Source organism: Lissotriton helveticus, chromosome 8 (genome assembly GCF_964261635.1).
Source record: "Lissotriton helveticus chromosome 8, aLisHel1.1, whole genome shotgun sequence".
Classification (NCBI taxonomy): Eukaryota; Metazoa; Chordata; class Amphibia; order Caudata; family Salamandridae; genus Lissotriton; species Lissotriton helveticus.
This window is the reverse complement of record NC_136069.1, coordinates 926,347,581-926,363,373: the sequence shown is the minus strand read 5'-3', so window position 1 is coordinate 926,363,373 and position 15,793 is coordinate 926,347,581. Positions and strand designations below refer to the sequence as shown.

At 48.4% G+C, this 15,793-nt stretch overlaps 1 protein-coding gene across 2 annotated transcripts in view; it reads right to left on the bottom strand.

Annotated features, from left to right (window-relative positions):
• Positions 1-15,793, bottom strand: part of SENP7 (SUMO specific peptidase 7) — a 1,147,653-nt gene that overhangs the window by 695,506 nt on the left and 436,354 nt on the right. For both annotated transcript variants that reach the window (XM_078657763.1, XM_078657764.1), the window contains exon 10: positions 11,718-11,751. In XM_078657763.1, coding sequence (XP_078513889.1) covers positions 11,718-11,751 — 34 coding nt within the window. The remainder of the gene's footprint in view (positions 1-11,717; positions 11,752-15,793) is intronic.

Genomic DNA, 15,793 nt, shown 5'->3' with positions numbered 1-15,793 from the left:
CATAAACCAGTTTTGACCAGTTCAGGTGCCGTTGGCTCCCGCTCTAATGTGAAACTATACAAAGGACAGGGGAGTGACCCCCCCTCGTCCAGCACCGCCAGGTGGCCACTTGATTCTGCCATCTTGAATCTTGGCCCCGGGAGCATCTGACTGGCTAGGACATTTGAGTAGCGTCCCTGATCCCCTCTAATAGGTGGGTTGCCACAGAATAAGTTCTTCCCTTTTTGGGGTTACTTCCCTGAGGGTAGGCCTTTCGATTCCTCCCAACAACAACTTCTGGAACCGACTGCTCATCATCTGAAGAGTGTTCAAAGACTCTTCTGCTGCTAGACACTGGAACTCAGCTGTTCTTCAAGTCAGGGTCCAAGACAAGACTGCTCCCAGTACAAAGAATCCTGCAGAATCTTTGTCCCTGTGCTTATTCAAGATCTGAAAACTCCGTGGCCAGGCATCATCCAAGTCACCAAGGACTCAGCCTGCACCGGAGCCTGATGAAATATCCCTTGATGTGAATGAGTCCCTTCCCTGCATCCGCAGGCACCTCGACATTGACGACCGGTTTCCTGATCCTTTAGTCCCAAGGGAATCTTCTGGCACTGCAACACAGGTGGTGGGTTGTTGGTTCTCCAGAGGCCTGACCATTCTTCCCTGCAAGTTGGGAGACTGTAATCCCTCTCCAGCCAATGGTTACCACCTCCATGTGCACAGCATCTGTTTGTAATTGCTAAGTCTTCTTGGTTCTCTTCACCGAAGATATTCTAGCGCTAAACATCCCCTGCCTACAGCACTGAACCGCTCTAAGCAAATCGTCTGGCCTGCATCCCTTGCCTCGTGGGCCTTCTTCTTTTGCGTATTGCTGGAGCTCCCTTGTGACCTCCTTTGTCTGCTGCTACAGTGTTCTTCAAGGGAGCTTCACTAATTCCTTTTGGCTCTCCATCGTGCTGAGGGCCGGTCTTGACTTACCACTGTTGGGTTAGTCCCTCAGACCTTGCTGGTCTGCATTCTTGCATCTTCACCAGCAAACCGTTGTTTGCATTTGCCAAGGTTTGTTGGGGATCCTGCCAGCCAATGACCTTCCTGCTCTCATCGACCGGCTTGGGACAGGTCGTGAGAGGCTCCTGGTCTTCTACAATGTCGCCTGGTCTCCACAGCTGCTGTTTTCTTCTCATCGCATCTTAGCAAGAACCTTCAACTAGGGTAGGGTTTGGACTCCATCCCCTCTGCTTTAAGGCTCTCAGCGTCTGGATTTTTTGTCCTGGTTCTACCGGCCTGGTTCTGGTACCTATTCTGCGAATCCATCAAGTTTGAGTAACTATCGCCACATCTCTTTGTTGCCGTACCTGGGTAAGGTTCTTGAGGCATATGTGGCTAACTGTCTCAGCTCCTTTATTGAACATCATCAGATTTTGGACTCCCATCAGGCAAGTTTTAGACCAGCTCATTCTACTGAATCGCTTATACTCACCGTTCTGGATGAACTAAGAAGAGGAGCAGACAACGGCATCCCCAATGCCCTGGTTCTCCTGGATTTGTCAGCAGCTTTTGACACGGTGGATCACAATATCTTGATTGACCATGTCAGAAGTGCTGGGATCCAGGATCTGGCGTTGAGGTGGCTTTCTTCCTTTCTCGACAACCGTTTTCAAGCAGTTCGGTTGGCTAATTTTTCATCCAACAAGAGGGAATTGACCTCGTCCCTTTCCCCTCTCCTTTTCAATTTGTATCTTCTTCCTTTAATTCAATCCTTGAGAGAAAAAAGGATCAGGACATTCAACTATGCTGACGATCTTCAATTAGTATTTGAAATTAACTCATCAGCAGCGTTGGTTATTCACTTTCACTCTACAATGACTTTTATAAGTGACTGGATGAATCCCAATCAACTCAAATTGAACCCGGATAAAACCGAGCTGATTCTTACAGGTGGCTCTGCCAACCCATGGCATTCCAATTTTTGGCCACCCTCTTTAGGCAAACCCCCGGAACCTACAGACTCTGCTAAAAGCCTAGGCATTGTGATCTATAGTGATCTGTCTATGAATGCCAAAATAGGCTCTGTAGTTTCTGCAACTTTTTTCCAACTACATCGAATAAGGAAGATTAGCAGATTCCTGTCTAGGGAAGCATTGACCTTGGTTATTCTAGCCCTGGTGATCTCCTGACTAGACTATGCTGCCTCCTTATACTGTGGCATCCCGGCCTATCAACTGAAATGTCTCCATCTGGTTCAAAACCAAGCTGCCAGACCTATTTATCATCAACCAAAATGGTAGCATGTGACACCTATACTGAAAAATTTACACTGGCTTCCTATGGCCAAAAGATGCGTTTTCAAGTTGATATGCACCATATTCAAAGCCCTTCACGGCAACAGCCCTGCCTTTATTTCATCCAAGATTCAAAGATATATCCCCTCCCGGGATGTGCGCTCCGCTCATTTGAACCTATTGACCACTCCCCTTTTTAAACGTAACAAGCATGGAGACCTAAGATTTGCTGTGCCAGCGCCTCAATTTTGGAACTCGCTCCCGGTGGAGATGAGAGTGACTACCTCTTACGTACAGTTCCGAAAACTGCTTAAGACTCATCTGTTTGCCAAATCATATAACATTTAATTCTTAGTCTCCTGCCACCTTATGTCTGCCATACCAGCGCCATGAAACCGTTTTGGTGTACATGCGCTATACACAAGTTTTTAACATAACGTAACAGAAGACGCTGTAGCTGGAGAACTTCCACAGCTGCCACAGGCGTCTACGAAGGCTTCCAACATCACTTCACCCCTATGCACCGGGGCTCCCTGGTGCAGGTATCGGTCTCTTCTCGGTATCCAGGGGTGGGGTAACTCTCCAACCTTCCTTCATCCAAGTTGGTCCTACGGGGTCCTTTAGGAAGGATGCTAGAACTCTAAAATTCAAACAGCGACTTACCTCTGTTGCATTAGGATTATGAACCTCTGACCCAGTGTAACCACTATGCACACTGGCGCCTAGCGGTCCCTGGCATCTCACCTTGGGTAGTTCCTTGCTTCCCCTGGAGTGCTCCAATCTTGGGTCCTAGTCCTGTTTTGGTGCCTACACTGCATTCCACTATTTTAGTATATGGTCCTCCCCCCCCAGTGGTGTTTTCTAAGCATGAATTGTGTGCAATTGGTAGGAAGTATACTAAGCTAGTGTCTAGTGTGTAGTAATAGATATACATTATTTTTCTACTCACCTCCTGCGGTTCTTGTTGGTGTGAAAAGCTCACTGACCAACTAAAGTGGTACATGTATTGCTTCAAACCCTATTGGATACACCTTAGCTGCTCTCCACAGCTACCCCTTGAGAGCTTTGTTTTTCAGTGACCTAACCACTATCACTAAGGGTTGCCTGGACTCAGTGCACAGTGCCTCACCATAGGAGGATACTATATACTGAGCCAGTCTCCTACTGGTCCATCCACCACTAAAAACTCTGAGGCACCAACAGGACAATCTGCCCCTAGCCAAGAGTGTTTTTTGGTGCTACAGCCACGGCTTCCTCAGACACCACTGGAGGGCTCTCATCCACCATCTGGCGTGAGGCAACTACGGGATGTATAAAACCTGTAGGACAGGGATCTGAACTTGAAGTACGAGTTACTTACCTTTGGTAACAATGTATCTGGTAGAGACGATGTCTAACCACAGATTCCTTAACTTAGAATATCCCCAGGCATCAGACTGGATCTGGGAATTTTTCGCAGCAGCACCTCTGCACGCCGGGGGACGGCGCCGCATGGCTCCGCCCTGCCGTCGTCCGCGGACTTGATATCAGCAAAGTCATACAAGTCCCTCCCGGCGCGCTGAGTTCAGTTTTATTCAGGGAAACTTTTCCGCTCCACAACACGGAGCCACCACCAAAAACTGTGAGAACATGGGAACAGTGTGTGAAAAAAATATGAATATCAGTGAAACAAAAAGAATAGGATGGTGAGAAACACCACCGCAAGGGACAGTAACAAGCACTGTACACGGAAAGCAATTGAAGAGAAAAGAGCCAAGCAGTGCTCTGAAAGCAGCCCTGCAAAAGCGAAGGCAATGCCCTCCCCCGAGGCATTCGAAATAAACCAAGGCAGATGACAGAAAGCCTGCAATCATAAAAGCCTACAGCGACAGGCAACAAGACCTGAACCATAGAATTAAAAACGATCCACCACAGGTTGGCAACACTAGGCATGCCGAACCCTATGCAAGAGAACTACTGGGTAAGTAAGGGAGACCCCAAAACAACGAAAAATGGCAGGAAAGAAGAGCGGTAGAAGACCCTACCCTGAAAGGCCCATGGGCAGGGTGTAGGAAAGTAGAAGGTGACATGAACCCTGTGCCCCAAACAGGGTCAGGGTGCAGAAATGTAGGAGGAGATAGGAACCCTGTGCCCCATCACTAGAATGGGAGGAGCAAACCAGGGAAACCAGAAAGAACCATTCTCCTGAGGAAGAAGATGAAAGAGGTCACCCCGAAGGAAGACAAAGCCACCCAAGGGAAGCGAGAGTATCAAACTCAACCTGGAAAGGTCCTCGCCACCCAAAGGGAGGCGTGAGCATACAACTCAACTTGAAAAGGCCCTCGCAGAATGGGGAGGATGGGCGGGCGTTAAGGAATCTGCGGCTAGACATCGTCTCTATCAGATACATCATTACCGAAGGTAAGTAACTCGTTCATCTGATAGACACATCTAGCTGCAGATTCCGTAACTTTGAATAGATACCAAAGCCATATCCCACAGGAGGCGGGTCTGTGACTGCACCCCACCAAGTTCTAAGGAACCCAGCCATCAACAGGTTGACGAAACACAGTGAGAGAAGCAATGCCACAGTGGCCAATCCCAGACCAGAAGCTCTGCAAGGAGCGACAACAGTGGAAGGCAAGGGATCATAAACTGCTGAGGGACGGACAGGAAAGCCCATCAGAGTTTACAGTGCAGAAAGAGAGCACAGCACCAGAAGGGCAGTGCGGAACGAGAAAGCCTAATCTCACGATAAGAAGGGCCCAGAGAGAGGACAAAACGATACAACCGAGTCCAGGCGTACCGGGTGAACATCGTGAACAGAGAAAGAAGCACTGTGGAAGTGCACCAACGAGGACACCTGAGACAGCAACGGGAGGGGGCTAACCATGGCCAGGAAGATCCAAGCTCATAAGAGAGCATACTTGATCGGGTGCAATGTCCCTTTTCCTAAGAGACATTGTAAAGGGCAGACTTAAAAAGCACAAAATCATGACTACAAAAAGCAGATGCAGACGGCATAAGTACACAAGATAGATCGTGTGTACAGCCAAAACCACACCATAGCAAAGGAAAGGCACAAGGAAGTGCCGCGAGAATAGTCCAGATACGAGAGATTCTTCACCAGGTACATAACCTGCGAAAGGGCCCTGTGAAGCGAACAAACACAAAAGGAAGGACTGCACCTACGAGAAGTCCATGGCAAGCCCACAGACACCGTAGCAAGAACCTAGTGTGTGTGACCTCTGGGTGTGTGTAGATACCAAACAGTGGAATATCAGCCATAAGGATGAATACAAGAAATAAGAGTGCACCATAGGTAGCAACAGCCATTTACAGCAGAACCGGACAGATAAAGTCCAGATCTACAAGCAATACCAGCCACTCGGCATGGAGGAGCCACAGTGCCACACGAGGCAAACCGGAAGGGTGACCAGTACAGAAATCACCAGTACAAAGCGCACATAGTGGAATATGATGTGAATAGAGATGTGCACACAAGAACAAAGAGGACAATGAACATCCTAAGGAGAGCACCTCTACAGAGAGCAACAGCAGCAGCACAAAGTAGAAGTATTCCAAAGCCCTCATTCGAATTGCAGCAGGGGAAGAGAAAAAACCCGAGCCGGGGACGTACCCCGGAAAGCGAGGCACAAAGCAATGTACATGAGCGATGCAAGTGATGAAGATGCCACCACGCAAGCATAAAGCACAAGAAGCACTACCCACCACATAAGAGGAGGGGAGAACCAGGCATCGGAAAACAGCAGCTGTCTGAAAGAACGAACACAGTGGCGAGCAACCACCGGACGTGCATACAACATAGAAGAAGTGCGCCATGGCAATCTGGCGCGCCTTAATACAGCGACAGGCACTGACCAAGGCCATTCACTGGTAGGACATTTGCAGAACTATGCAGAAGTGAAACAGACAAGGAAGGGAGACTGAAAGGACCCTCCTGGAAGAAATAAACGAGGCAGAAAACCAGGGAAAGTGAGTATTTACACTTACAAAGGAGCGTCACAGACTAACCTCAGACTCTAATGGATAGGTCATAGAGCGATGCCAACCGGTGAACCGCATGAAAGTGAAAAAGATCACAGTCAGATCCGCAGGGCAACGCCTTAGCAAAAGACTCCACAGGTGCCCACCAAGCCTTATGTGTAGGGAGGCAGCTACATAGCAGCCAATAAATACCCCACATAAGGTAAGCCCGAACCCCAGCCAGGGGCACCTCTTGAGCCGAAGCTCATAGACAGAGTATCAACAGAACCGAAGCAGCAGATCAGCCGCAAGAAAGGAAAACAAAAGCGGCACCAAACCGACGAAACCACCTGGGTATTACAGCATGAACCCAGGGCGTAGTACAACACTGCACATGGAAGTAACAGACCGTAAAAGGATTTCAAAAACATGATATTATGGCAGGCTAGTCAGGAGGCGGTTGACTGATGAGTCCGCATGACTGTCAAAAAGGGATACTCCATCAAACGGCAAATCCCATAAACTCGCCTGGATATTTTCAGGGAAACCACCATCACGCAGCCAAACATGGCGATGCAGAGCGACGGACCTGGGCAATGCCCAACCCACAGAGTCGGTAGAATCAATAGCCGATCTAATGGGAAACGGTGCCATGTCCCAGCCATGATAAAGGAGACGAGCCAAGTGAGCACGAGGACCCTATGGAAGAGAGGGAATAAGTCCTTCCACCGAGTCCCAAAGGGCAAAAGTAGCCCAAAACACGCAAGTTGTGTTCAAAGCACGGATGCCCGAACTAGTGGACGCAAAAATATAACTTCCACAGATCTCCAACCAACGAGTCTCCCTAGTGGGAGTCAGTAACGAGAGAGAAGGGGAAGGCTGCGTGGCGAAAACCACCTGGATGACCCGGCCCCGAGCCTTAGGATGAAGGGACAAGCAGACAGGATCATCCGGAGCTGGACAATGCCAATGTGCAATGGCCCTATCCACAGGGTCACCCGAGGAGGGCTGTACCCATGCGCCAAGAAGGGCATCGAACAATGACCCAACAAAAGGCAGCAAGGGCTCCCCCTTACCTCATCCTGGTGGAGGATATGCAACAATGGGTCGGAAGATTAAGAGACAAAGGGAGGTTGTAAGTTTAAAAGAGTTGCAGTCTCACGAATAGCCCTTGCAAATGCAGCACTAGCCGCTGTAGCCCTTCTAGGGGGCGATAACAGATCATCTGTAAGGGACGGTTGAAGGCTAACACGTCTAATTAGAAAGAAAGATGCCACAGGTGGAGGAACTGGGGGCCACAGGCCAGCTGGCAGCGGAGCTAAAGGGCAAGAAACACCCCTGGGAGTACTGGAGCTGCGTCTTCCTCAAACAGAGGTACAATAGGGTCCAATGCCCGCTCCGGCGTTGCATCGATGTCGACAAGTAGCGGAGGCGACTCAGCCCTGTCTGGGACCGGCGTGGACTCACCCTCTACCGAGACATGTGGAGAGGAAGGATGTCGACAAGGAGTCGAACCTGTGATACAGCCATCGCCGACGCCGGTGCAGGAAGCCGCAAAGGGATATGCGGAAACATGGCAAATGGGTTCAACGTCTGACTGGGATGCCCGACCGGGCCATGTCCCGACGTTGCACCGACTCCGGAACCGGAGTCGAGGGACTCGCCGAGGGCGAACCCGCCGGCGAAGACCAGACCTGAGTCCCTACCTCCACTGTGGGACCCGAAGGCGCATCAGGGACAGGAGGTGACGCAAAAATGGAGTGCAGAGCCTTGAAATAGGCTTCCATTTGGGACCGAGTCGCCCCATAACCCGGAAAGGGTGGGTATAAGGGGGTCGATTCTGGGGGTCTGGCGTCCGGCAAAGACCGTGAGCCCCGCTGTCTCGGTGAAGTGAGGCCGACTACCTCCGTGACTTGTGCTTCCGCTTACCTGAGTGAGGCGAATGATGTCCACGAGAACGACTTCGCTACCGACTCGAACTGAAGCCCCAGCCCGAGATGGAGAGCGGCGCGGAGGCGCTGAGCGGGACATCCGGGTGGCCAACAGCTTCATCAGGCGCTCCCGCAGGGATTTTGGCCCCATCTGCTGGCATGAGTCGCACTCCTCTGAGTTGTGGTGCGCTCCTAAGCACCACATGCAGATCGTGTGCAGATCGGTCGCCGACATCTGCAGCGCACACGTCTCACACGCCTTAAAGCCCGGAGGCATAACACTGTTCCCGGATGCCTGAAGGCATCCAAAAGGTCTGGGCAAAAGGCCAGGCTAAGGGAAACCCTTACTCCTGGATCCGCTTCGGGATGCGAATAACAAGGAAACTATTTTCAGGGCCCTGGGAGGGACTTATATGGCTTTGCTGACGTCATGTCTGCGGATGACGTCAGGGCGGAGCCCTGCGTCGCCGTCCCCCGGAGCGCAGAGGTGCTGCTGCAAAAAATGTCCAGATCCACTCTGACGTCTGGGGATATTCTAAGTTAATGAATCTGTGGCTAGTTGTCGCTATCAGATTCAGACACATTGGAATGATCACTCAGAGATCTGTTAGAGTTGTATCAAGTAACATCCCAAGAAAAGTCTGTCTGTGTGTGAGTGAAGTGAGACCTTTGAACTTTGATCAAGGTTTGATTAGGTCAAAAAGAAGACTCATTGTCTGCTTTAAATGTTCCTGATATTGGTAGGTAGTCAGAGGATTGTGTAGGTAGCTGAGGCAATGGTTGCTGCTGGTGGCATCTCCTAGTTCCAACCCTGTTTTGAAAACAGCGGTACCTTTGCTGCAGAATTTGGACATGAAAATATTGAGACTGCACAGGCCCTGTGTTAACGACGGCAATTCCTATAGTCTTGGTGCAGTTGATGCATAGAGTAGACCAAACCTAGTGTGTGAGCCATAATTCTGCTGTTCTTGAAACGTTCTATTGAGTCATTGCCCTTCTGCTTTCCATCAAAAGGTGTGCCTGACGGTAGTCTGAAAATCTCTAGAAAATCCAGTGATGTTACAGCCATACACACAGACTGAGCAACAGTGTATGAAGTCAAAGCCACACTTCAAAATCTGTTTCAATGCACCTAGGCCAATCACTCACCAGATCAAAGGATGGGATCTTCATGTGATCTGTCATGCTGACAAACTTGGGTTTGACAAGTTCCCTTTAGGTATGGACATACTGGTTGAAAAGACTGTTTTAGCTGTGCCAAAGGCAATAACTTTGCGCCCAAGGTGTCACCTGGAGGAGCCATATGGAAAGTGTTAGGCTTCCTCTTAAAAAGCTATTTCTGAACAATCTCGTCTCCCGTGAGAAATGGGACGGCAAAAACTGCAGGCCACCTAGAGCAGGCCTAAAAGTGATCGGTTTGGGGACTGCTGGGCCTAAAAAAAAATTCCCATGCAACCACTATAGGGGTTAGGAGAGACTCAATGAGCAGAAGCAAAAGCTGTGCAAAACCTATAAAATATTTTAAGATTTATGTCACAATTTCAGATCTGACTAGTGCAGAAGACAAAATCCCTTCCAAGGACTCCATCCCTTTTCGAATGGCTGTTATAAAAGATGACAATTCCTCAGAAGCAGAGCCATAGGAGTATGAAATGACCCTGTCTGGTGTAGTATCAAGGCCACTGGCATTCCAAGAACCTAAATAAATGCCAGCATCATAATTGTAAGTGGCCATAGTTCTTGCAAAGGCACCTGATTCTGAACTGATAATATCTTCCAAGCAGGCAAATCGTTATGCTCTGGGTAGATGCCCACAGTATGACTTATAATACAATTTGCCTTGACCTTTACACCTTTGACACACAGGCAATACTTTCTCCAACCAACTCCTTGGCCGGTGCTAAAGTCTGCCATTAGGTGGCACCATTTTTTACAAGATTTTAGCACTGAATAAGGGCCCAAATAAATGGTAATTAGTAGCCTAGTAGGTTTCCAATGAGGTGCCAGAGCTGGACAAAAAGGAGATGCAGTTTCAGGTGGTTGGAGCTGTGGATGTCAGTAAGCTCTCACTGACAGACCTCCCCCTGGAGAGTAGCCCAAAGGGTTGCGAAGCCTTTCTGAAAAGCATTGCTAGCAAAAAGACCTTGACCTGAATAGGATCATCCACATACTCAGAAAACTCCAGAGATTACGTTTTAGGTGGCAGGTGATAGCCGAAGTTGAAGAAGAGTCAGGGTTCTGAGTATGTTGCAGAGACTTTGAATGCTCAAGAGTAGAGGGGTCATTTTTCTAATACAAAAACTTCTTCATTCCTTCCTTCCTGGCACTTTTAGTGGGATGATTACTTTGGGAGAATGCTTCCTGGAGGTGGCTTATCTTTGGGGGAGGTACTCGGCTCAAATTCTCCCTGCAGGCCTAAGCCAAAAATAACTTGGCCTCGTTTTCGGAAATGGCCTGAGGGTGCATGAAGACACAAAAGTTGAAGTCTGCAGAATTGTGTTCCAACCCAGACACCACAAGCATTCATTGTGGGTGTCCGAAAGGAACAACTTTTTCAGCACCATCTACAAGGCTTTAAGCCCGAGGTACTTTTGAAGCAACAGCTGACCTAGTCATTGTTGAAAACAGAGTAACTTGTCGGCGAGACACACATAGTTCCGGAACTGCATCCATGAGGCACAGAAAAACAGGAACGGATGCCAGCATATTGATTTGCACTTAATATACTCCAGTGACAACACACCTGGGGGCAAAGTCACAGATGGAGAGCGGTTTGCCACCTGGCAGTGCTGGAGACATTCCTGGAAAAATGTTTTCCAGGGCAGTCTGAAGCCTTGAAGGAGCGTACATTAAATGAGGAACCAGCGGGAAAATGTCTCCATCAGAATATAGAATTATTATTGGAATGAGGCATCAAGCTTAATAGGGGACTTACTTAATCCTGCCTTTCCTGGTTTTTGCACAGGCAAGCTGTCTGTTGTTGACATTACATTCAATAATAGACAACTATTTCTGTATGAACCAGATAAGAATTCCTCAGACCGTGACTTTAAAACAAATTGAGAAACAAAGTACTAATTCTAGAAGAATAACATGCCACAGCAAAAACATTAACACAAAATATATTTCTCAAGACAGTGATGAAACTTTTCTAGTTTCTAAGTATGAAACACATTACCTATTTGTGTTCATCTGAAGGTTTTGCTCTAAAGAAGCAAGCACAATTGCTTGAGATTCTAGCCATCCTGCGCGTAAGCAAAATGCAACAATTTTGGCCTAGTGGTCCACACAACTGTCACTTTCATTGCTCGACTATACGCCAGTGTGGATAAGCAGCAGGGTTGAGTAAATGTGCCTGCCCTGATCTTTACCTATAAACCACAGATTGTTTATATGATAACTTTCTCACTACAAATTTACTTGCATAGTTCTTGCTTTGTGAAACAGGACTATATCCCACAGAGAAGAAGTAAAGAGTACTAAACAACAATATATTTCAGTTTAACCATACAGTATTATTAACTGAATAGCAGATTAGAAAAAGGTAGCTTACCGTGAAGTGGGATATCAACAGATGTCGAGGAGAACTTTGGGGAAAGAAATAATGATATTATAAAATATTCACATTTCAGTAGTAATGTTTGATGCAAATTTCAAAGCATACATTTCTTTATGCATACTGTCTGCATTGTGCTGAAACATTACACATTGTTATTTTGCATTGTAGCAACTTATTTGCAATCTAGTGAAATAAACTTCAGCAGCTTTAAGCTCTAATACAAAGAGAAGAACAATTGTTACTTACCTGTAAACAGGTGGCTCTCCAGTATTGGGGTCTTTCATGATTCACATGCTTGAATATTCCCCGTCGTCGAAGTGGGAGCCACAAGGTAAATAAAATAGCAATAAAAGCCCAATAAAATGTGTATAGAAAACATATCACACAAATTGTAAAACCAGAAATACTTATATGTACCAGGTTAGCATTAACACATAGGAATACATAGGAGAAAAGAGAAACACCTTTATAACATATCCATGTTATTATGTTAGTCCAAACTACAGCCAATCAGGCGCAAGCACCCCTCTAGAACCTACTCCTCAGAGGCTCAGGCCCTCAGATTTTCGTAGCACCAAAGTGACAAAAGAGTCTAGGAGGAGAAGCGAGCCTCTGAGGGGAGGTGGGTGGGTCGCATGTGAATCTATGAAAGACACCAATAATGGAGAACCACCTGTTTACAGGTAAGTAACAATTGTTCTTCTCCAGTATTAGGGTGTCTTTCATAGATTCACATGCTTTAATAGAATAGTGAGCAGTAATAGCTGGCCGCAGGGCCAAAAACAGCAGTGCATAGGCATGAAAATGCACGCAATTACATAATGTTGCCAGGCAGGTATTAGCAAAATCATATAAACCATAGAGGCGGAGGGAAGAACAGAGGCTCACCTTATTTAAAAAGATTGCGAAGCACCGCTTGGCCCACTGCCGTATCAGCTTCGTTGATCGTCTCAAGGAAGTAATGTCTCATGAAAGTGTGCCTGCTCGACCACGTAGCTGCTCGACATATCTGGTGAATCGACACTCCAGCAAACAGGGCAGCAGAGGATGACCTCGCTCTGGTGGAATGAGCTCTCACTGAAGATTGAAGAGGCTTGCCAGCTTTCTGATGGCAGAAAGAAATTGCTGAAGAAATTCAATGTGGAATAGTTGGCTTGGTAACAGAACGCCCTTTGCGCATGCGTCCGTAAGCAACGAACAGTTGATCAGACCTACGAAAGGGCGCCGTCCTGTCGATGTAAAATTTAAGGCATCTTTTAACGTCCAGTGAATGCAAACGTTGCTCCGCTGGAGTTTGAGGATTTGCGAAGAAAGTTTTTAAGAACACTGGTTCATTGAGGTGAAAGTCAGTTGGCACCTTAGGCATGAAAACCGGATTGGTGCGAAGCAGAACACAGTCCGATTTGAATTGAAGGAAAGTAGGTTTAATGGTGGATGTGAATATCACTCACGCGATGTGAAGAGGTCAAAGCAATAAGAAGAGCCACCTTCCAGGTTAAAATGTTTTAATCCGCTTTGTGGATAGGCTCAAAGGGCGCCTTCATCAATTGCGCCAACACGATATTGAGATGCCAGGTAAGAGGAGGAACTACCTGAACAGTCCTTTGTAAAATTGTCCAATGACTCTGGAAGAGCAGAGAGAGGAAGACCCATCCTACCAGAAACGAGATATTGCCGCCAGGAAAACTTTCAAAGTGAAGTGGGAAAGTCCTCATTGAGCAAGCTGTAGAAAGAACGGCAGAAGCTGTGCAGGAGTGAAATGGACGGGATGGATGTTGGCCGCTGCACACCAGTGACAGAACCTTTTCCACTTTAGCTTGTAAGTCTTTACCGTAGAAGGAGCTCTCGCATTGGCGACAACGTCCCTACATGCTGGCGAAATATTCAAATGGGCAAATTCAAGGTGCTCAGGTTCCAGGCTGATAATTTGAGAGAGGAGGGGTCCGGATGACAGATCTGACCCTCGTCCACCGTGAGGAGATCCGCTCGTGGATGAAGGAGGATGAGTTCGTACTGTGAGAGAAGTAGCAGTTCCGAGAACCATGCTTGTCAAGGCCATCTGGGAGCAATCAGGAGAATGTGGCACGGCTGTCTAGGCATTTTCCACAACACTCGAGGAACCAGCGGAATCGGTTGAAAAGCGTATAGATTGCACCAGTCCATCAAAAGGGCATTCCTGGACGACCCTTGATGGGGAAGTCAGCTTGCATAGGACGGGCATTTCCGGTTCACAGGGCTCGCAAAGAGATCCATGGTCGGGCGACCCCACAGCCGAAGTCCAGATGAAGTCCAGAATCGGCTGATGCAACTCCCACTCGTGGGTCGAGAACGCAGACCTGCTGAGGGAATCCGCCAGGATGTTGGAGATGCCTGGTAGGTGGACCGCTGTCACGGTGATCTGGTGACGAAGTGCGCAGACCCAGATACTCTGTGCCAGTTGAGAGAGGAGCGGTGTCTTGGTGCCGCCCTGCTTGTTGACATAGTGCATACTGGTGGTATTGTTGGTCTGAATGAGCACTGCTTCTCCCTGGAATAGGAGATCGAAGGATTTGAGCGACAGGAAGATGGCCATTAGCTCCAGCCTGTTGATGTGCCAGGAACGTTGAGACGGGGTCCACCTGCCGTTTATGGATAGCCCCTGAAGATGTGCGCCCCAGCCTTCCAGGGAGGCATCCGTGGTAAGGAAGAGTTCCGGAGCGATGGTGAGGAAGGAAGTACCGGCAGCGATGTTTGACGGCTGAGCCCACCATTGAAGAGAGGACCGCATCCGACTGGTCACCCGGACAAGTTTGTTGAAAGAGCCGGTGACCTGTTGCCACTGCATGTCCAATTCTTCCTGAATGGGACGACTCTTGAGCCTGCAATTTGGGATCAGGGAGATGCTGGAGGATGCCATCCCAAGAAAGGATTTCAATACACAAACTGAAACTGACCCTTTTGAGCAGAGGGGAGCCACCATGCATAGTATCCGTAGCTGACGCTCGTGAGATACGAATGCCTTCGCCAGTGAAGTATTCAGAGTGGCACCCAGAAAGGTCCTGCAAAGAGGCGGCTCGACCTGAGACTTCTCGGTATTGATGGAGAGACCGAGGGAGTGGAATAGAGTGACAGAATCGAGTGTCCAAGGACGCCTGATGGCGGAATTGCGACTTGATGAGACAGTCGTCCAGGTGGGGAAAGATTTGAACTCCCTTCAAACTTAGGTACGCCACCACCGGAGCCAGGACCTTTGTGAAGATGCAAGGGGCAGAGCGAAGGCCGAAAGGCAGAACCTTGAACTGAAAGTCTCTATGCCCCACTCGAAAGCGCAAGTACCTCCAGTGTCTTGGAAGTATCGGCACATGGAAATATGCGTCCTGAAGATCGATGGTGGTCATGAAGTCGCCTTTCAGGAGAAAGCGGAGAACTTCCGTGACCGTGAGCATGCGGAAGGATTGACACTTCAGATACTTGTTTAGGGCTCGTAGATCGAGGATTGGATGCCAGTCGCCGGACTTCTTGAGGACGAGGAAGAACTGGGAATAAAATCCCATCCCATTCTGAGACTTTGGAACCACTTTGATGGCACCCTTCTGAATCATGAGCCGAATCTGCTGAAAAAGCTCCTTGAGGTAAGCCGGGGCGTGGACCAGTTGGAGGAGTGTTTGGAGGGAACTTGACAAACTCCAAGGCATGGCCTTTTGATACAATGTCCAGCACCCAACGGTCCGAGGTGATTGAAGACCAATTGGAGTAGAAAAGGGAGATTCGACCTCCAACTTTGAGCGGGGAAGGCAAGTCATTGGTTCTTAGAAGCGGAACCCCTGTAGGAGGATTTTCCTCGGTAAGATTTGGAAGACTGCTGCCGATAGGACTGCTGGGACTGGGAAGAATAGCTTTGATTTTTGATGAGGAAGAAGAAGGGCTGCCGCGTCCGCGCGCACCACGAAAAGGTGGCTTGCGAAATTGAAGCGTGCCGAGTGCACGAGCTGTCTCGGTGTCCTTCTTTATAGTTTGCAGTGCCTCGTCCACATGCTGGCCAAAAAGTGATACGCCCGCATAGGGCATGTCGAGGATTTTCGACTGGACTT